Here is a 19,426-nt window from a genome sequence, read left to right on the forward strand (position 1 = left end):
TTGAGTAGCCTCCACCAGGCCATCTTGCTTAAGATTAAAATTAAAATGCTAGCCTGCTAGCTTTGTCAAGTATTTCCTGACTCTTCAGCTATTTTTCCTAACTCTGAGTCTAGATGGTTACAACTCTCATGCTCTGGAGTTAGGAAGAGGATTTAAAATATAGTAGTTCCCCCCTTATCCACAGGGATTACGTTCCAATACCCTCAGATACTGAAACTTCATATAGTATCAAACCCTATACTATGTTTTTTCCTATACATACATACCTATGATAAAGTTTAATTTATAAATTAGGCATGGTAAGAGTTAATACCATAATAAAATAGAACAATTATAACAATATGCTATAATAAAAGTTACATGAATGTGGTCTCTCTCAAAATATCTTGTACAAATTTAATGCCTTTTCCATCTTAACTAAGCCCTTTCATGCATTGTAGCCATAATTTTTGAAGTTTGAGTTGTGACAGCAAAACTAGCGTGAATTTTTCCTTCACAGTTTCACAGATAGACAATTCACTCTTACCATAGATCGTAGCAACATTAACATACGATTTTTTTTTCCCTTAAGTTGAGAAACTTTTTATTTATAGGAAGCACTTTATGACTTCTTTTCAGCATATCCAGGTTGCCAGCATCACTACTTTTGTGCTTTGGGACACAAAAAGTATTTAAGTAAAATAAGGGTTACTTGAATATAGCACTGCTATACTGCTACAGTCGATCTGATAACCCAGCTGGCTACTAAGTGCCTAACGGGTGGGATATGCTGGACAAAGGAATGATTCATGTTTTTGGTGGGACAGAGCAGGATGGCATGAGATTTTATCACACTACTCAGGAAGACACACAACTTTAAAACTTATGACTTAAGTATTTCTGGGATTTTTCATTTGATATTTTCAGACTGCAGTTGACTGCAGTTAACTGAAAATGTAGAAAGTGAAACTGCAGATAGGGAGGGACTACTGTATCCCAGCAAATTAGTAAAATACTCAAAAGAAGAAAAATGAAATCTCTGGGATTGAAAAGAACAGTTTCTCTGCTTGATGCTGAAATACAAAGCAGCAAAAAGTTCCAATGTGAGAAAAATATCGTAATACTGGGATATATTAAAAGGACTATGATTTACATTATCCAACCTCTTACTTGAGGATTATGTCCATTTTACAGTGAATAAAACTTCTAATTTAAGTGATGTGGGCCTTCCTTGTATTCCTGAAAGGTTCGGTTTATATTAAATTTATAAATGTAAGTAGTTTTTAAAAAAATTTTTTTAAGTTTTTAAAAAAAATATTTATTTATTTGGTTGTACCAGGTCTTATTTGCAGCACGTGGGCTCCTTTAGTTGTGGCAGGCAGGCTCCTTAGTTGCGGCATGCACGTGAGATCTAGTTCCCTGGCCGGGGATCGAACCCAGGCCCCCCGCGTTGGGAGCGTGAAGTCTTAAGCACTGCGCCATCAGGGAAGTGAATAGTTTTGATATACCATGTGAGTGTACTATTTAAGGAAATCCTATTAGTAAATGTGAATATAGCAGTCAGCCTGTAAAATAGTTTCCGCAAGCAGATTCTCTGTTTTGGATATCCTTCTTTTCCCACATGTGGCTTTTATTAATGATAATATTTGACTTTCTTTTTTTCTTAATGCTTTCAGAAGTGACCAAAGTTCGAAGAAATCTCTTCAACCAGGAAATGATTTCTCCTTCAAAGAGATCTGTAAAGCGGGGGTTGCCTAGAAGCCATTCTGTGTCAGCTGTGGAAGGTCTAGAGTATAAACTTGACAACTTCAAGAGGACCAAAGGTACTACATTTTAGGGTAACCACGAGAAGGGGATTCTTGGACCCAAACCGGTCTCCAGACTCTTGTTGCAGAAGCTCATTAATCTCATGTTTTCCTCTCCTCTTTGGTTACCATCAGTTAATTTTCCACTTGGGGTCTCTCCCTCCAAGTTTAGATGAAGAATTAATCCTGGTTTTTCTCATTCCTCCCTTTCTAGTTACCCCTACAGACAACAGACAAACATCTATTTTATAAAACCAATTAAACAAAAACGAAAGATAGTGACTAGCAATTTTCTAGTCTTTCGGTGTGTTGGGGTTGTTTTTGCTTTTTTATAATTGAGACCATTCATGTATCATAAAATCAACTTTTAGTGGTTTTCAGTATATTCACAAAGTTGTGCAACCATCATGACACATTCCAGAACATTTTCATCATTCCAGAAAGAAGCCCTGTACCTACCCATTAGTAGTCACTCTCCATTTCTTCCAGTCTTCCCAGCTGTAGGCAACCACCAGTCTACTTTCTGTTTTTATAGATTTCTTACGGATATTTCTTTTAAGAGGAATCATATTATGTGGTCTTTGTAACTGGCTTTTTTTTACTTTAGCATAATGTTTTCAAGGTTTGTACATGGTGTAGTACGTCTCAGTACTTCATTTCTTTTTATTGACAATAATATACCATTGTAGGATAAACTACATTTTACTTACCCATTCATCAACTGGTGGACATTTAAGTTGTTTCTACTTTTGGCTATTGTGAGTGATGCTGCTGTAAGCATTCATATATAAGATTGTGTGTAGACACATTTTTAATTCTCAGGCATATGCCTAGAAATGAAATTGCTGGGTCATATGGTAACTCTATGTTTAACTTTTTAAGCAGTTACCAGACTTTTCCAAAGTGGCTATACCATTTTATATTCCCACTAACAGTGTATGAGGGTTCTGATTTCTCCACATCCTTGCCACCACCTTCCATTGTCCCTCTTTGATTCTGCTCATCCTAGTGGGTGTAAAGTGGTGTGTCATTGTGGTTATGAGTTGCATTTCCTTGATAACTAATGTTGAGTTGCTTTTCATGTGCTCACTGGCCATTTGTATATCTTCTTTGGAGAAATCTTTGCCCATTTTTAAATTAGGTTGTTTGTCTTTTCACTGTTGAGTTGTAAGAGTTCTTTATATATTCTAGATACCAGCCCCTTATCAGATATACAATTTGAAAATATTTTTTCCCCAATCTGTTGAGTTTTCTTTTCACTTTCTGGATAGTGTTCTTTGATACATAAAATATTTTTAATTTTGATGATATCCATTTTTTAAAATTTATTTTCGGCTGCATTTGGTCTTCATCGTGGCACGCGGGATCTTTAGTTGTGGCATGCAAACTCTTAGTTGCAGCATCTGGGATCTAGTTCCCTGACCAGGGTTCATACCCGGGCCCCCTGCATTGGGAGCATGGAGTCTTAGCCACTGGACCACCAGCGAAGTCCCAATTTTTTTTAAAAAATAAATTTATTTATTTATTTATTTATGGCTGCATTGGGTCTTCGTTGCTACACGCAGGCTTTCTCTAGTTGTGGCGAATGGGGGTCACTCTTCATTGTGGTACATGGGCTTCTCATTGTGGTGGCTTCTCTTGTTGCGGAACATGGGCTCTAGGCACACAGGCTTCAGTAGTTGTGGCATGTGGGCTCAGTAGTTGTGGCTTGCGGGCTCTAGAGTGCAGGCTCAGCAGTTGTGGCACACGGGCTTAGTTGCTCCGCAGCATGTGGGATCTTCCCAGACCAGGGCTTGAACCCGTTTCCCCTGCATTGGCAGGCAGATTCTTAACCACTGCAACACCAGGGAAGTCCCCCCAATTCTTTTTATTTTTTTATTTTTTAACATCTTTATTGGGGTATAATTGCTTTACAATGGTGTCTTAGTTTCTGCTTTATAACAAAGTGAATCAGTTATACATATACATATGTTCCCATATCTCTTCCCTCACGTCTCCCTCCCTCCCACTCTCCCTATCCCACCCCTCCAGGCGGTCACAAAGCACCGAGCTGATCTCCCTGTGCCATGCGGCTGCTTCCCACTAGCTATCTACCTTATGTTTGGTAGTGTATATATGTCCATGCCTCTCTCTCGCCCTGTCACAGCTCACCCTTCCCCCTCCCCATATCCTCAAGTCCGTTCTCTAGTAGGCCTGTGTCTTTATTCCTATCTTACCCCTAGGTTCTTCATGACGTTTTTTTTTCTTAAATTCCATATATATGTGTTAGCATACGGTATTTGTCTTTTTCTTTCTGACTTACTTCACTCTGTATGACAGACTCTAGGTCTATCCACCTCATTACAAATAGCTCAACTTCGTTTCTTTTTATGGCTGAGTAATATTCCATTGTATATATGTGCAACATCTTCTTTATCCATTCATCCGATGATGGACACTTAGGTTGTTTCCATCTCTGGGCTATTGTAAATAGAGCTGCAATGAACATTTTGGTACATGACTCTTTTTGAATTTTGGTTTTCTCAGGGTATATGCCCAGTAGTGGGATTGCTGGGTCATATGGTAGTTCTATTTGTAGTTTTTTAAGGAACCTCCATACCGTTCTCCATAGTGGCTGAACCAATTCACATTCCCACCAGCAGTGCAAGAGTGTTCCCTTTTCTCCACACCCTCTCCAGCATTTATTGTTTCTAGATTTTTTGATGATGGCCATTCTGACTGGTGTGAGATGATATCTCATTGTAGCTTTGATTTGCATTTCTCTAATGATTAATGATGTTGAGCATTCTTTCATGTGTTTGTTGGCATTCTGTATATCTTCTTTGGAGAAATGTCTATTTAGGTCTTCTGCCCATTTTTGGATTGGGTTGTTTGTTTTTTTGTTATTGAGCTGCATGAGCTGCTTGTAAATTTTGGAGATTAATCCCTTGTCATTTGCTTCATTTGCAAATATTTTCTCCCATTCTGAGGGTTGTCTTTTGGTCTTGTTTATGGTTTCCTTTGCTGTGCAAAAGCTTTGAAGTTTCATTAGGTCCCATTTGTTTATTTTTGTTTTTATTTCCATTACTCTAGGAGGTGAATCAAAAAAAATCTTGCTGTGATTTATGTCATAGAGTGTTCTGCCTATGTTTTCCTCTAGGAGTTTGATAGTTTCTGGCCTTACATTTAGGTCTTTAATCCATTTTGAGCTTATTTTTGTGTATGGTGGTAGGGAATGATCTAATCTCATACTTCTACATGTAGCTGTCCAGTTTTCCCAGCACCACTTATTGAAGAGGCTGTCCTTTCTCTACAGTACATTCCTGCCACCTTTATCAAAGATAAGGTGTCCATATGTGCGTGGGTTTATCTCTGGGCTTTCTATCCTGTTCCATTGATCTATCTTTCTGTTTTTGTGCCAGTACCATACTGTCTTGATTACTGTAGCTTTGTAGTATAGTCTGAAGTCAGGGAGTCTGATTCCTCCAGCTCCTTTTTTCGTTCTCAAGATTGCTTTGGTTATTCGGGGTCTTTTGTGTTTCCATACAAATTGCGAAATTTTTTGTTCTAGTTCTGTGAAAAATGCCAGTGGTAGTTTGATAGGGATTGCATTGAATCTATAGATTGCTTTGGGTAGTAGAGTCTTTTCTACAATGTTGATTCTTCCAATCCAAGAACATGGTATATCTCTCCATCTATTTGTATCATCTTTAATTTCTTTCATCAGTGTCTTATAATTTTCTGCATACAGGTCTTTTGTCTCCTTAGGTAGGTTTATTCCTAGATATTTTATTCTTTTTGTTGCAGTGGTAAATGGGAGTGTTTTCTTGATTTCACTTTCAGATTTTTCATCATTAGTATATAGGAATGCCAGAGATTTCTGTGCATTAATTTTGTATCCTGCTACTTTACCGAATTCATTGATTAGCTCCAGTAGTTTTCTGGTAGCATCTTTAGGATTCTCTATGTATTGTATCATGTCATCTGCAAACAGTGACAGCTTTACTTCTTCTTTTCCAATTTGGATTCCTTTTATTTCCTTTTCTTCCCTGATTGCTGTGGCTAAAACTTCCAAAACTATGTTGAATAAGAGTGGTGAGAGTGGGCAACCTTGTCTTGTTCCTGATCTTAGTGGAAATGCTTTCAGTTTTTCACCATTGAGAATGATGTTTGCTGTGGGCTTGTCATAGATGGCCTTTATTATGTTGAGGAAAGTTCCCTCTATGCCTACTTTCTGCAGGGTTTTTATCATAAATGGGTGTTGAAGTTTGTCAAAAGCTTTCTCTGCATCTATTGAGATGATCATATGGTTTTTCTCCTTCAATTTGTTAATATGGTTTATCACATTGATAGATTTGCATATATTGAAGAATCCTTGCATTCCTGGAATAAACCCCACTTGATCATGGTGTATGATCCTTTTAATGTGCTGTTGGATTCTGTTTGCTAGTATTTTGTTGAGGATTCTTGCATCTATGTTCATCAGTGATATTGGCCTGTAGTTTTCTTTCTTTGTGACATCCTTGTCTGGTTTTGGTATCAAGGTGATGGTGGCCTCATAGAAGGAATTTGGGAGTGTTCCTCCCTCTGCTATATTTTGGAAGAGTTTGAGAAGGATAGGTGTTAGCTCTTTTCTAAATGTTTGATAGAATTCGCCTGTGAAGCCATCTGGTCCTGGGCTTTTGTTTGTTGGAAGATTTTTAATCACAGTTTCAATTTCAGTGCTTGCGATTGGTCTGTTCATATTTTCTGTTTCTTCCTGATTCAGTCTTGGCAGGTTGTGCATTTCTAAGAATTTGTCCATTTCTTCCAGGTTGTCCATTTTATTGGCATAGAGTTGCTTGTAGTAATCTCTCATGATCTTTTGTATTTCTGCAGTGTTGTTACTTCTCCTTTTTCATTTCGAATTCTATTGATTTGAGTCTTCTCCCTTTTTTTCTTGATGAGTCTGGCTAATGGTTTATCTATTTTATTTATCTTCTCAAAGAACCAGCTTTTAGTTTTATTGATCTTTGCTATCGTTTCCTTCATTTCTTTTTCATTTATTTCTGATCTGATATTTATGATTTCTTTCCTTCTGCTAACTCTGGGGTTCTTTTGTTCTTCTTTCTCTAATTGCTTTAGGTACAAGGTTAGGTTGTTCATTCGAGATGTTTCCTGTTTCTTAAGGTGGGCTTGTATTGCTATAAACTTCCCTCTTAGAACTGCTTTTGCTGCATCCCATAGGTTTTGGGTTGTCATGTTTCCATTGTCATTGTTTCTAGGTATTTTTTGATTTCTTCAGTGATCACTTCATTATTAAGTAGTGTATTGTTTAGCCTCTATGTGTTTGTATTTTTTACAGATCTTTTCCTGTAATTGGTATCTAGTCTCATAGCATTGTGGTTGGAAAAGATACTTGATACAATTTCAGTTTTCTTAAATTTACCAAGGCTTGATTTGTGACCCAAGATATGATCTATCCTGGAGAATGTTCCATGAGCACTTGAAAAAAATGTGTATTCTCTTGTTTTTGGATGTAGTGTCCTATATATATCAATTAAGTCCATCTTGTTTAATGTATCATTTAAAGCTTGTGTTTTCTTATTTATTTTCGTTTTGGATGATCGGTCCATTGGTGAAAGTGGGGTGTTAAAGTCCCCTACTATGAATGTGTTACTGTCGATTTCCCCTTTTATGGCTGTTAGTATTTGCCTTATGTATTGAGGTGCTCCTATGTTGGGTGCATAAATATTTACAATTGTTATATCTTCTTTTTGTATCGATCCCTTGATCATTATGTAGTGCCCTTCTTTGTTTCTTCTAATAGTCTTTATTTTAAAGTCTATTTTGTCTGATATGAGAATTGCTCCTCCAGCTTTCTTTTGGTTTCCATTTGCATGGAATATCTTTTTCCATCCCCTACTTTCAGTCTGTATTTGTCTCTAGGTTGGAAGTGGGTCTCTTGTAGATAGCATATATATGGGTCTTGTTTTTGTATCCATTCAGCCAATCTGTGTCTTTTGGTGGGAGCATTTAGTCCATTTACATTTAAGGTAATTATCGATATGTATGTTCCTATTCCCATTTTCTAAATTGTTTTCAGTTCGTTATTGTAGGTCTTTTCCTTCTCTTGTGTTTCTTGCCTAGAGAAGTTCCTTTATCATTTGTTGTAAAGCTGGTTTGGTGGTGCTGAACTCTCTCAGCTTTTGCTTGTCTGTAAAGGTTTTAATTTCTCCATCAAATCTGAATGAGATCCTTGCTGGGTAGAGTAATCTTGGTTGCAGGTTTTTCTCCTTCATCACTTTAAATATGTCCTGCCACTCCCTTCTGGCTTGTAGAGTTTCTGCTGAAAGATCAGCTGTTAACTTTATAGGGATTCCCTTGTGTGTTATTTGTTGTTTTTCCCTTGCTGCTTTTAATACGCTTTCCTTGTACTTAATTTTTGACAGTTTGATTAATATGTGTCTTGGTGTATTTCTCCTTGGATTTATCCTGTATGGGACACTCTGTGCTTCCTGGACTTGATTAACTATTTCCTTTCCCGTATTAGGGAAGTTTTTAACTATAATCTCTTCAAATATTTTCTCAGTCCCTTTCTTTTTCTCTTCTTCTTCTGGAACCCCTATAATTCGAATGTTGGTGCGTTTAGTGTTGTCCCACAGGTCTCTGAAACTGTCCTCAGTTCTTTTCATTCTTTTTTCTTTATTCTGCTCTGCAGTAGTAATTTCCACTATTTTATCTTTCAGGTCACTTATCCATTCTTCTTCCTCAGTTATTTTGCTATTGATCCCATCTAGAGTATTTTTAATTTCATTTATTGTGTTGTTCATCGTTGTTTGTTTCATCTTTAGTTCTTCTAGGTCCTTGTTAAATGTTTCTTGCATTTTGTCTATTCTATTTCTAAGATTTTGGATCATGTTTACTATCATTATTCTGAATTCTTTTTCAGGTAGGCTGCCTATTTCCTCTTCATTTGTTAGGTCTGGTGGGTTTTTATCTTGCTCCTTCATCTGCGGTGTGTTTTTCTGTCTTCTCGTTTTGCTTATCTTACTGTGTTTGGGGTCTCCTTTTTGCAAGCTGCAGGTTCGTAGTTCCCGTTGTTTTTGGTGTCTGTCCCTAGTGGTTCAGTTGGTTATGTAGGCTTCCTGTTGGAGGGGACTAGTGCCTGTGTTCTGGTGGAAGAGGCTGGATCTTTTCTCTCTGGTGGGCAGGTCCACGTCTGGTGGTATGTTTTGCGGTGTCTGTGGACTTATGATCTTAGGCAGCCTCTCTGCTAATGGGTGGGGTTGTGTTCCTGTTTTGCTAGTTGTTTGGCACAGGGTGTCCAGCACTGTAGCTTGCTGGTTGTTGAGTGAAGCTGGGTGCTGGCGTTGAGATGGAGATCTCTGGGAGATTTTCACTGTTTGATATTACATGGAGCTGGGAGGTCTCTTGTTGACCAGTGTCCTGAAGTTGGCTCTCCCACCTCAGAGGCACAGCACTGACTCCTGGCTGCAGCACCAAGAGCCTTTCATCCACACGGTTCAGAATAAAAGGGAGAAAAAGTAGAGAGAAAGAATTAGTAGAAGTAGGAAGAAAGAAAGGAAGGAAGGAAGGAAGAAGAAAGAAGGAAAGAAAGAAAGGAGAGAGGGAGGGAGAGAGGAAGGGAGGGACGGTGGGAGGAAGGAAGGAGGGAAGGAAGGAAAAAAGAAAGATAAAGTAAAATATAATAAAGTTATTAAATTAAAAATAATTATTAAGAAAAAGAATTTTTAAAAAAACAGACGGATAGAAACTTAGGACAAATGGTGGAAGCAAAGCTATACAGACAAAATCTCATACAGAAGCATACACATACACACTCACAAAAAGAGGAAAAGGGGAAAAAATCATAAATCTTGCTCTCAAAGTCCACCTCAATTTGGGATGATTCGTTGTCTAAAGGAGGGAAGGAAGGAAAGAAAGAAGATATAGTAAGATAAAATAAAGTTATTAAAATTAATAAGAAAAAATTTACAAAAAGAAAAAAAAACAGACGGATAGAACCCTAGGACAAATGGTGGAAGCAAAGCTATACAGACAAAATCGCACCCAGAAGCATACACATACACACTCACAAAAAGATGAAAAGGGGGAAAAAAATCATAAATCTTGCTCTCGAAGTCCACCTCCTCAATTTGGGATGATTCGTTGTCTATTCATGTATTCCACAGATGCAGGGTACATCAAGTTGATTGTGGAGCTTTAATCCGCTGCTTCTGAGGCTGCTGGGAGATATTTCCCTTTCTCTTCTTTGTTCTCACAGCTCCCAGGGGCTCAGCTTTGGATTTGGCCCCGCCTCTGTATGTAGGTCACTGGAGGGCGTCTGTTTTTTGCTCAGACAGGACAGGGTAAAGGAGCCGCTGATTCGGGGGCTCTGGCTCACTCAGGCCGTGGGGGGGTGGGTAGGGGCACGGAGTGCGGGGCGGGCCTGCAGCGGCAGAGGCCGGCGTGACATTGCACCAGCCTGAGGCTCGCCGTGCGTTCTCCCGGGGAAGTTGTCCCTGGATCCCGGGAAACTGGCAGTGGCGGGCTGCACAGGCTCCCCGGAAAAGGGGTGTGGATAGTAACCTGTGCTCGCACACAGGCGTCTTGGTGTCGGCAGCAAAAGCCTTAACGTCTAATGCCTGTCTCTGGGGACCGCGCTGATAGCCGCAGCTCGCACCCATCTCTGGAGCTCTTTTAAGCAGCGCTCTTAATCCCCTCTCCTCGCGCACCAGGAAACAAAGAGGGAAGAAAAAGTCTCTTGCCTCTTCCGCAGCTCCAGACCTTTTCCCAGACTCCCTCCCGGCTGGCCGTGGTGCACTAACCCCTTCAGGCTGTGTTCATGCTGCTAACCCCAGTCCTCTCCCTGCACTCCGACAGAAGCCCGAGCCTCAGCTCGCAGCCCCAGCTGGTGAGCAGACAAGCCTCTCGGGCTGGTGAGTGCCGGTCGGCACCGATCCTCTGTGCGGGAATCTCCCTGCTTTGCCCTCCACACCCCTGTTGCTGCGCTCTCCTCCGTGGCTCTGAAGCTACCCCTCTCCACCACCCGCAGTCTCCACCCGCGAAGGGGCTTCCTAGTGTGTGGAAACCTTTCCTCCTTCACAGCTCCCTCCCATTGGTGCAGGTCCCGCCCCTATTCTTTTGTTTCTGTTTTTTCTTTTTTTTCTTTTGCCCTTCCCAGGTACATGGGGAGTTTCTTGCCTTTTGGGAGGTCTGAGGTCTTCTGCCAGCGTTCAGTAGGTGTTCTGTAGGAGTTGTTCCACGTGTAGATGTATTTCTGGTGTATCTGGCTCCTAACTGCTGGTGGTTTATGCTATCCTTGAAGTTCCTTGTCTTATAGATGTATCACTTCAATCTTCACTTCTGTCTTCACATGGCTTTCCACTTTGTGTCTGTGTGTTTCAAATATCTCTCTTCTTTCTTTTACTAGGATCCTCCCAATTCTTTTTAAATGTTAGGTAGAATTCAGCAGTGAAGCCATCTAGTCCTGGGTATTTTTCGGAAGTTTTTTTGTGTGTGTGTTTTTAATAAATTTATTTATTTATTTTTGTCTGTGTTGGGTCTTCGTTTCTGTGCGAGGGCTTTCTCTAGTTGTGGCAAGCGGGGGCCACTCTTCATCGCGGTGCACGGGCCTCTCCCGTTGCGGAGCACAGGCTTCAGATGCACAGGCTCAGTAGTTGTGGCTCACGGGCCCAGTTGCTCCGCGGCATGTGGGATCTTCCCAGACCAGGGCTCGAACCCATGTCCCCTGCACTGGCAGGCAGATTCTCAACCACTGCACCACCAGGGAAGCCCCGGAAGTTTTTTGATAACAGTTTCATTTTTTTTTTTTTACTTGTTATAGGTTTATTCAGATTTTCTGTTGCTTAGTCTGTTTTCAGTAGTTTGTGTCTTTCTAGTAATTTGTCCATTTCATCTAGGTTTTCTAATTTGCTGCTATACAATTGTTTGTAGTATTACCTAATAGTTCTTTTTTATTTCTGTAAGGTTGGTAGTTTTATTCTCTCTTTCATAGTTGTTTGAGTGTTCTGTATTTTTTCTTTGTCAATCTAGCTAAAGGTTTGTTAACTTAAAAATCTTTTCAAAGAGCCAACTTTTGGTTTCATTGATTTTTCTATTATTTTTCTACTCTTGATTTTGTTTACTTCCTGTGTAATCTTTATTTTTTCCTTCCCTCTACTTGCTTTGATGTTAGTTTGATCTTTTTCAGTTTTCTTAAGATTAAGGTTTTGTTATTGATTATTTAAAATACATGCTTTTTTAAAATTTATATCACTCATTGAACAGTTTATCACCACTGTCCTTTGTTTTAAATTTTTTATTTTATATTGGAGTATAGTTGATTTACAATGTTGTGTTAGTTTCAGGTGTACAGCAAAGTGATTCAGTTACACATTATCATATATCCATTCTTTTTCAGACTCTTTTCCCATATAGGTTATTAGAGAATATGGAATAGAGTTATTTGTGCTCTACAGTAGAAGCTTGTTGATTATCTGTTTTATATATAGTAGTGTATATATGTTAATTCCCAATTCCTAATTACCCCCACCTTTCCCCTTTGGTAACCATAAGTTTGTTTTCAAAGTCCGAGTCTGTGTCTGTTTTGTAAATGAGTTCATTTGATCATTTTTTTAGATTCCACATATAAGTTATATCATATTTGTCTTTCTCTGACTTACTTCACTTAGTATGATAATCTCTAGGTCTATCCATGTTGCTGCAAATTGCATTATTTCGTTCTTTTTTATGGCTGATATTCCATTGTATATATGTACCATGTCTTCTTTATCCTTTCCTCTGCCGATGAACATTTAGGTTGCTTCCATGTCTTGGCTGTTGTAAATAGTGCTGCAGTGAACATTGGGGTGCATGTATCTTTTCGAATTATGGCTTTTTCCAGATATATATGCCCAGGAGTGGGATTGCTGGATCATATGGTAGTTCTATTTTTAGTTTTTAAAGGAACCTCCATACTGTTCCCCATAGTGGTTTAGGTACCAATGTAAATGTACCAGTTTACATTCCCAACAACAGTGTAGGAGGGTTCCAGGCTTCTTTTTTGTTTTTGTTTTTGACCACGCTGCATGGCTTGTGGGATCTTAGTTCCCTGACTAGGGATCAAACCCATGCCCCCTGCAATGGAAGCGTGGAGTCCTTACCACTGGACTGCCAGGGAATTCCCCAGACTTCTTTTTTAATACAGCTTTTTACAGGTACAAATTCCCCTCTAAGCGCTGCTTTAGCTTCATCCTATAAGTTTTGGTTGTTTTCAATTTCATCATCTCAAAATATTTTCTAATTTCCCTTGTGATTTTTTTTCTTTGGTCCTTTGGCTATTTAGGAGGGTGTAAATTTTCACATATTTGTTAATTTCACAAATTTCTGTTATTAATTTCTAATTTCATACCTTTGTAGTTGAAGAACATACTTTGTATGATTTTGGTCTTTTTAAATTTTTTGAGACTTGTTTTATGGCCTAACATTTGGCCTGTTCTGGCGAATATTCTGTGTGTACTTGAGAAGAATGTGTGTTCTGCTCTTGGGTAGAATGCCTATAGATGTCTGTTATGCCTAGTCTGTTTATGGTGTTCAAGTCTTCTGTTTTCTTTTTGATCTTCTGTATAGATGTTCTATCATTGAAATCAGGGTATTAAAGTCTCCAAGTATTATTGTTGACTTATTTTTTTCTTCCTTCAATTCTGTCAGTTTCACGCTTCATAGAGTTTGGGGCCCTGTTGTTAGTTGCGTGTATATGTTTATAATTGTATCACTTAATGGATTGAATTTTTTAAATCAACATGATGAACTTTGTCTTTTGAACCTTTTTTGACTTAAAATCTATTTTGACAATAATTAGCCATGCGAGCTCTCTTTTGCATACAATATCTTTTTCTGTCCTTTTACTTTCAACCTCTTTGTATCTAAAGTGAGCTTATAGACAGAATATAGTTGCATCATATTTTTAAAAATCCATTCTGCCAATTTCTGCCTTTTCTTTTTTTTTTTAACATTTACTTTTTTTATTTGGTTGTGCTGGGTCTTAGTTGCAGCTCACCAGCTCCTTAGTTGTGGCACATGGGCTCCTTAGTTATGGCATGCATGTGGGATCTAGTTCCCTGACTAAGGATCAAACCTAGGCTCCCTGCATTGGGAGCACAGAGTCTTAACCACTGTACCACCAGGGAAGTCCCCAATTTCTGCCTTTTAATTGAAACACTTGATCCATTTACATTTAATGTAGTTACTGATAAGGAAAGACGTCTGCCATTTTCTACTTATTTTTTTATATATCTTATACTTCTTTTGTTCTTTCATTTCTCTGTTACTGCCATTTTTGTAGATGATTTTTTATTTTTTGTAGTATATTGTTTCGATTCCCTTCATCTTTTTTTCTGTATATTTTCTAATTATTTTCTTAGTGTTTACCTTGGAGATTACAATTAACACCTTAAATTTAAACCTGTTGAATAATACGACTTAGTTTCAATAGTATACACTCTTTTCCTATATATTTCCATCATATTTAGCAAATTTACAACCATTATTTCTCCCGACTTTTTTCTGCCCTTTTCTCTCTTCTCCTTTTTCTTCTTCTAGGACTCCTGGTGTCTGTATATTGTTATGCTTGATGGTATCTCACAGGTCCCTTAAGCAGGCTTTGTTCATTTTTCTTCATCCTCTCTTCTTTCTGCTCAGATTGGATAATTTTGATTGTCTTATCTTCAAGTTTATTGATTCTTCTGCCTGCTCAAATCTGAGGTTGAGCCCCTCTAGTGAACTTTTCATTTCAGTTATTGTACTTTTTAGCTCAAAAATTTCTGTTTGGTTCCTTTATATAATTTCTGTCCCTTTATTGGTATTCTCATTTTATTTATCCATTGTTTTCCTTATTTCTTTTAATTCTTTGTTCTTTTTTTTTCCTTGAGCTCATTGAGCATGTTTAGAATATTTGATTTAATATATTTGACCAGTGATTCCAATGTCTGGGATTTCTCAAGGGTGGTTTCTGTCAAATTCTTTTTTCCCGGACACACTTTCCTGTTTCTTTGTATGCTTTATAATTCTTTTTTGAGAATTAGATATTCTGAATATTACAGTTGGTTAACTCTGGAGATCAAATTCTCCCACTTCTGAGGAATTGCTGATCTTTGCTTATTGAGGGCCTGTCCATTTGTGCGTTTTCCAAACTATTTTTTACAAAGCGTGTATTCCTTCTTGTGTGGTCACTGAAGTTTCTGTTCTGTTATCTCTGTGGTTAGCCAGTGACCTGACAAAGATTTCCTTAAGTGTCTGGCTCCAAAAAGGTGTTCCTGTCCCTCTAAATCTTCTGTTAGATGCAGTGGGGGAAAGCTGCTGCAGCCTGAGAGAGCAGAAATCAAGGCGAATGTCTGCACCAGCCCCACAGGACTCCACTCTCCAAAGCACACTGACTGAACCGTATAACCCCAAATTTGGAAGACAGGGTCCCCACTGTCTGCCCTACCACCAGCCAGCTGCTCCTAGAATGTGGGCCGCTGTCCCCACAGCTACAGCAGGGCTGAGTAAAGGAGGCTGGTAGCTGGTTCGTGCACGTCATTTACTTACTAAATATCAGCCTCTCCCTTCATCAGACACGTCCCCGGTTGTCATAAGTGCCAGTCAGGTTCCAGAGTTCCAAAATAGTTTACTCTGATAATTTTTTCCCCTAGTTTTCTAGTTGTTTTGTGGGAGGGACCAAACCCTAGAGCTTCCTACTTCCCTGTTTCATGTGATGTCACTTTTTCTAGGGGTTACAATTAAGTATCTTAATTTATCTAGTTGAGGTTAATACCAACTTAATTTCAGGAGTATACAAAAACTTTGCTCCTGTATAACTCTGTTTTCTATCCCATTCTTTGGGCTGTATTGTCATACAGATTACATGTTTATGCATTGTATGCCCATCAGTACATTTGTAATCATTGCTTTATCTTTTAACTCAAAGGAGAAAAGGATTACAAACAAAAATACTTTTTTTTTTTTGCTGTACGAGGGCCTCTCACTGTTGTGACCTCTCCCATTGTGGAGCACAGGCTCCGGACGTGCAGGCTCAGCAGCCATGGCTCACGGGCCCAGCTGCTCCGTGGCATGTGGGATCTTCCCGGACCGGGGCACGAACCCGTGTTCCCTGCATCGGCAGGCAGACTCTCAACCACTGCACCACCAGGGAAGCCCCAAAGATACTTTTATTCTGTCCTTTGCATTTACTTGTATAGTTGCCTTTACAGTGCTCTTTAATTCTTCATGTGGATTCATGTTACTCTATAGTGCCCTTTCCTTTCATCCTGAAAGACTCCCTGTAGAACTGACATTACTTTTAGGGCTGGTCTGCTAGTGTCAGATTCTCTCAGTGTTGTTTTTTGGGTGTTTCTTTGGAGGTGGAGAGGATGTGCTGATTTCTCCTTCATGTTTGAGTAACAATTTTAGAGGATATAGAATCCTTGAGTCTTTTTCTTTCAGCATTTTGCCTTTCATCACAGTGCCTTTTTGTTATCCTATGTTTCTGATGAGAAATCAGCTGTTAATCTTATTGAGGGTTCCTGGTACATGATGGATCACTGCTTTCTTGATTCTTTCAAGATTCTCTCTTCCCCTTTGGCGTCTAACAGTTTGATTATGATTTGTCTGGTGTGGATCTCTTTGACTTTATCATACTTAGGTTTGTTGAGCTTCTTGGCTACGTAATGTCTGTCATCAAACATCGGAAGTTTTCAGCCAGTATTTCTTCAAATATTTTTTCTGCCTCTTTGTCTCCTCTTCCTCCAGGACTTCCACTGTGTCTGTTATTATGCTTGATTGTGTCGTACGGGTGTCTGAGACTGTTCATTTTTCTTTTTTCTTTTTGTCCCTCAGACTGGATAATCTCAATTACTTGTTTTCAATTTTGTTGATTCTTTCTTCTGCCACCTCATATCAACTGCTGGGCCCCTCTAATGAGTTTTTCATTTTAGATAGTGTACTTTTCAACTTCAGAATTTCTATTTGGTTCTGTTTTTTTTGTTTGTTTGTTTTTTTAAATGGAAAGGACTTTGTTGGCTACTTTGTATGGGCCAGAAGCTGCTATAAGCATTTACACAGATTTGCTCTTTTATTCCTAAATGCACACACACTTTTTTTATTATTATTAATTAATTTATTTATTTTTGCTGTGTTGGGTCTTAGTTTCTGTGCGAGGGCTTTCTCTAGTTGTGGCAAGCGGGGGCCACTCTTCATCGCGGTGCGTGGGCCTCTCACTATCACGGCCTCTCTTGTTGCAGAGCACAGGCTCCAGATGCGCAGGCTTAGTAGTTTGTGGCTCATGGGCCTAGTTGCTCTGCGGCATGTGGGATCCTCCCAGACCAGGGCTCGAACCTGTGTCCCCTGCATTGGCAGGCAGACTCCCAACCACTGCGCCACCAGGGAAGCCCTGGTTCTGTTTTTTAATGATATCTCTATTGACATTCTCTGTTTGGCAAGTCATCAGGCTCATTCATACATTCCTTTAGTTCTTTACATTTTTTTTTTTCCTTTGGACATATTTCAGATAGCTAATTTAAGGTCTTGGGCTAATAAATTCAATGTCTGGACTTCCTCAGGGATGCTTTCTGTTGAATGATTTTTTTTTTTTCCCACTGTGTGTGGGCCATTCTTTCTTGTTTCTTGTCTCATATTTTTTGTTGACAACTGGACATTTTAAATAATGAGTCAACTCTGACGATCAGATTGCCACTGCTCCAGGGCAGGGTTTGTTGTTACCATTACTGCTTTTGTTTGTTTACTTTCCTGAACTAAGTCTTTTAAGTCTATATTCTGTCATGTGTAGCCACTGAAGTCTCTGCTTGGTTAGCTTAGTGGTCAGCTAAGGGTTGGACAGAGATTTTCTTACATGCGCAGAACCAGTAAGTTTCCCAGCCTTTGCTGAGGGGCCCTATGTGTGCATTGGCTCGTGTCTTCAATACTCAGCCAGACATTTTATGACTCTTTCTGTTTTCCAGAGCCTCAAGGTCAGCCAGAGGTGACAGCTAAGGGCCTTTTTGGGTCCATCCTGGGCATGCACACAGCCCTACCACACATGTACTTTTAGGGTCCCAGGAGTGTGTCAGAAGTCAGCAGAGTCCCTTAGGGACATCTCACTCCCCAGTTTTCCCATCTAAACTTCTGGTCAGCTTGTGGTTTGCCCTAAGTATTATCACCACCTCAGGCAGCTGTGATGTTTACAGTTGCTGCTGATTGTTTTCAGTAAATGCTCCCTGGGAAAAAGTTGTTTGCATTGGATGAGTTCTGAGTCAGGTCAAATAAAGACAGGCCTTGTGAGTGGGATTTTCCAGGGAACCGCCAGACAGACCAGATAGTTATCTGGGAATGGGGCTTTGGAGGAGCTTGGATCCCATTCTGTTCCATCCAGAGGCTCCTGGGCTGTTGGTTTTCACTGTAATTATGGGCTTTTGGTTCTCAAGGCTACCACAGGCCTAGGGAGAGGAGGTTGGGATTGGGGCAAGTTAAAGTTCCACAAAGCTTGCTATTCTTAATGAGATTCAGCTGCTTTTGTTGAAAAAATACTCCCTGGATTGTTCCAAACTGGTTAATTCCCAGAGTTCTGGAAAAATTGATTTTGAATTTTTGCCAGTGTTCTCGTTCCTTTAATGGAGGAGAGTTTTTTTTAAGAGGTCCTTACTCCACATTCCTGCTGACATCACTCCTCTTTCTAGTCATTTTTATCTCCCTTAAAACCAGTCCTCCCATGAGTAGCTTGCATACCTACTCTATTGAGAAAACTTATGCCAGAGCATGTTAGATTTATCGTTATATTAAATATCTTATTGCATGACACATCAGCATTTTCACATGCTTTATTTCATTTAATCATAAATACAAGAACCACCAATAGGTGCACAGGTGTGTTAGCCCAAATAAATGAGAACTTTTCCCTTTTTCAGGAATATTATCTTAAAATTTTATAATATTTTACATTGGCTTATTTATTATTAAACTCTAATAGTGCTGATAAATTGTTATATCATGTTAAATTGAGTCTTATGGTTAGACCTTGGTCCAAAAGACCATTAAGAGCCACTCTGGCTAAACATTAGACCATATTTAAGTTCAAACTGTTCCCTTTGCCTTGCTCTTCCTTCTTGATAAGATTATGTGAAATTTATCCTTTTTACATTTTAGGTTATCGCAAGCTGCTAACCAAGAGTGTGGCCGAGACTCCAGTACATAAGCAAATCTCCAGAAGGCTGCTTCATAGACAGATCAAGGGCAGGTAAATGACATCCTTGTCTATCTTCTTCATACACCTGCACAGCCTTCCTAATCTATGGGCCATGTTTACCTTCTCATGACCTTTGTGACTCTAGTCTCAACTGTGTTGCTTATAACCAAAGAGCATTCTGTAGATTTTATGGGGGCTGGAGATCCGTACAGAATGCACTCTTTGTGTCTCGCCTCTTTCACTTGACATAATTATTGAGATTTATCCATGTTGCATATATCAATAGTTCCATTTTATTGCTGAGTAGTATTCCATTTGAATGCATACTGCATGATTTAAAAATCTATTCATGTGTTGACCTGGGGAAGGAGGGAGTCTAACTGCCAGGCAAGGCTGGAAGTCTGGGATCCCAACTTGGCCTGTGGTGGGACCACAGCTTGCCATGACACTTGGAGTAGGGCAG

General features: G+C 39.3%; 1 protein-coding gene across 1 annotated transcript in view; it reads left to right on the plus strand.

Moving 5' to 3' along the window:
- The window catches only part of TICRR (TOPBP1 interacting checkpoint and replication regulator), a 50,588-nt gene that overhangs the window by 23,003 nt on the left and 8,159 nt on the right, over positions 1-19,426 (plus strand). Inside the window, exons 15-16 of the mRNA XM_065871767.1 lie at positions 1,656-1,802; positions 18,924-19,014. Of these exons, the coding sequence (XP_065727839.1) occupies positions 1,656-1,802; positions 18,924-19,014 (238 nt within the window). The remainder of the gene's footprint in view (positions 1-1,655; positions 1,803-18,923; positions 19,015-19,426) is intronic.

This window comes from Phocoena phocoena, chromosome 2 (genome assembly GCF_963924675.1).
Source record: "Phocoena phocoena chromosome 2, mPhoPho1.1, whole genome shotgun sequence".
Classification (NCBI taxonomy): Eukaryota; Metazoa; Chordata; class Mammalia; order Artiodactyla; family Phocoenidae; genus Phocoena; species Phocoena phocoena.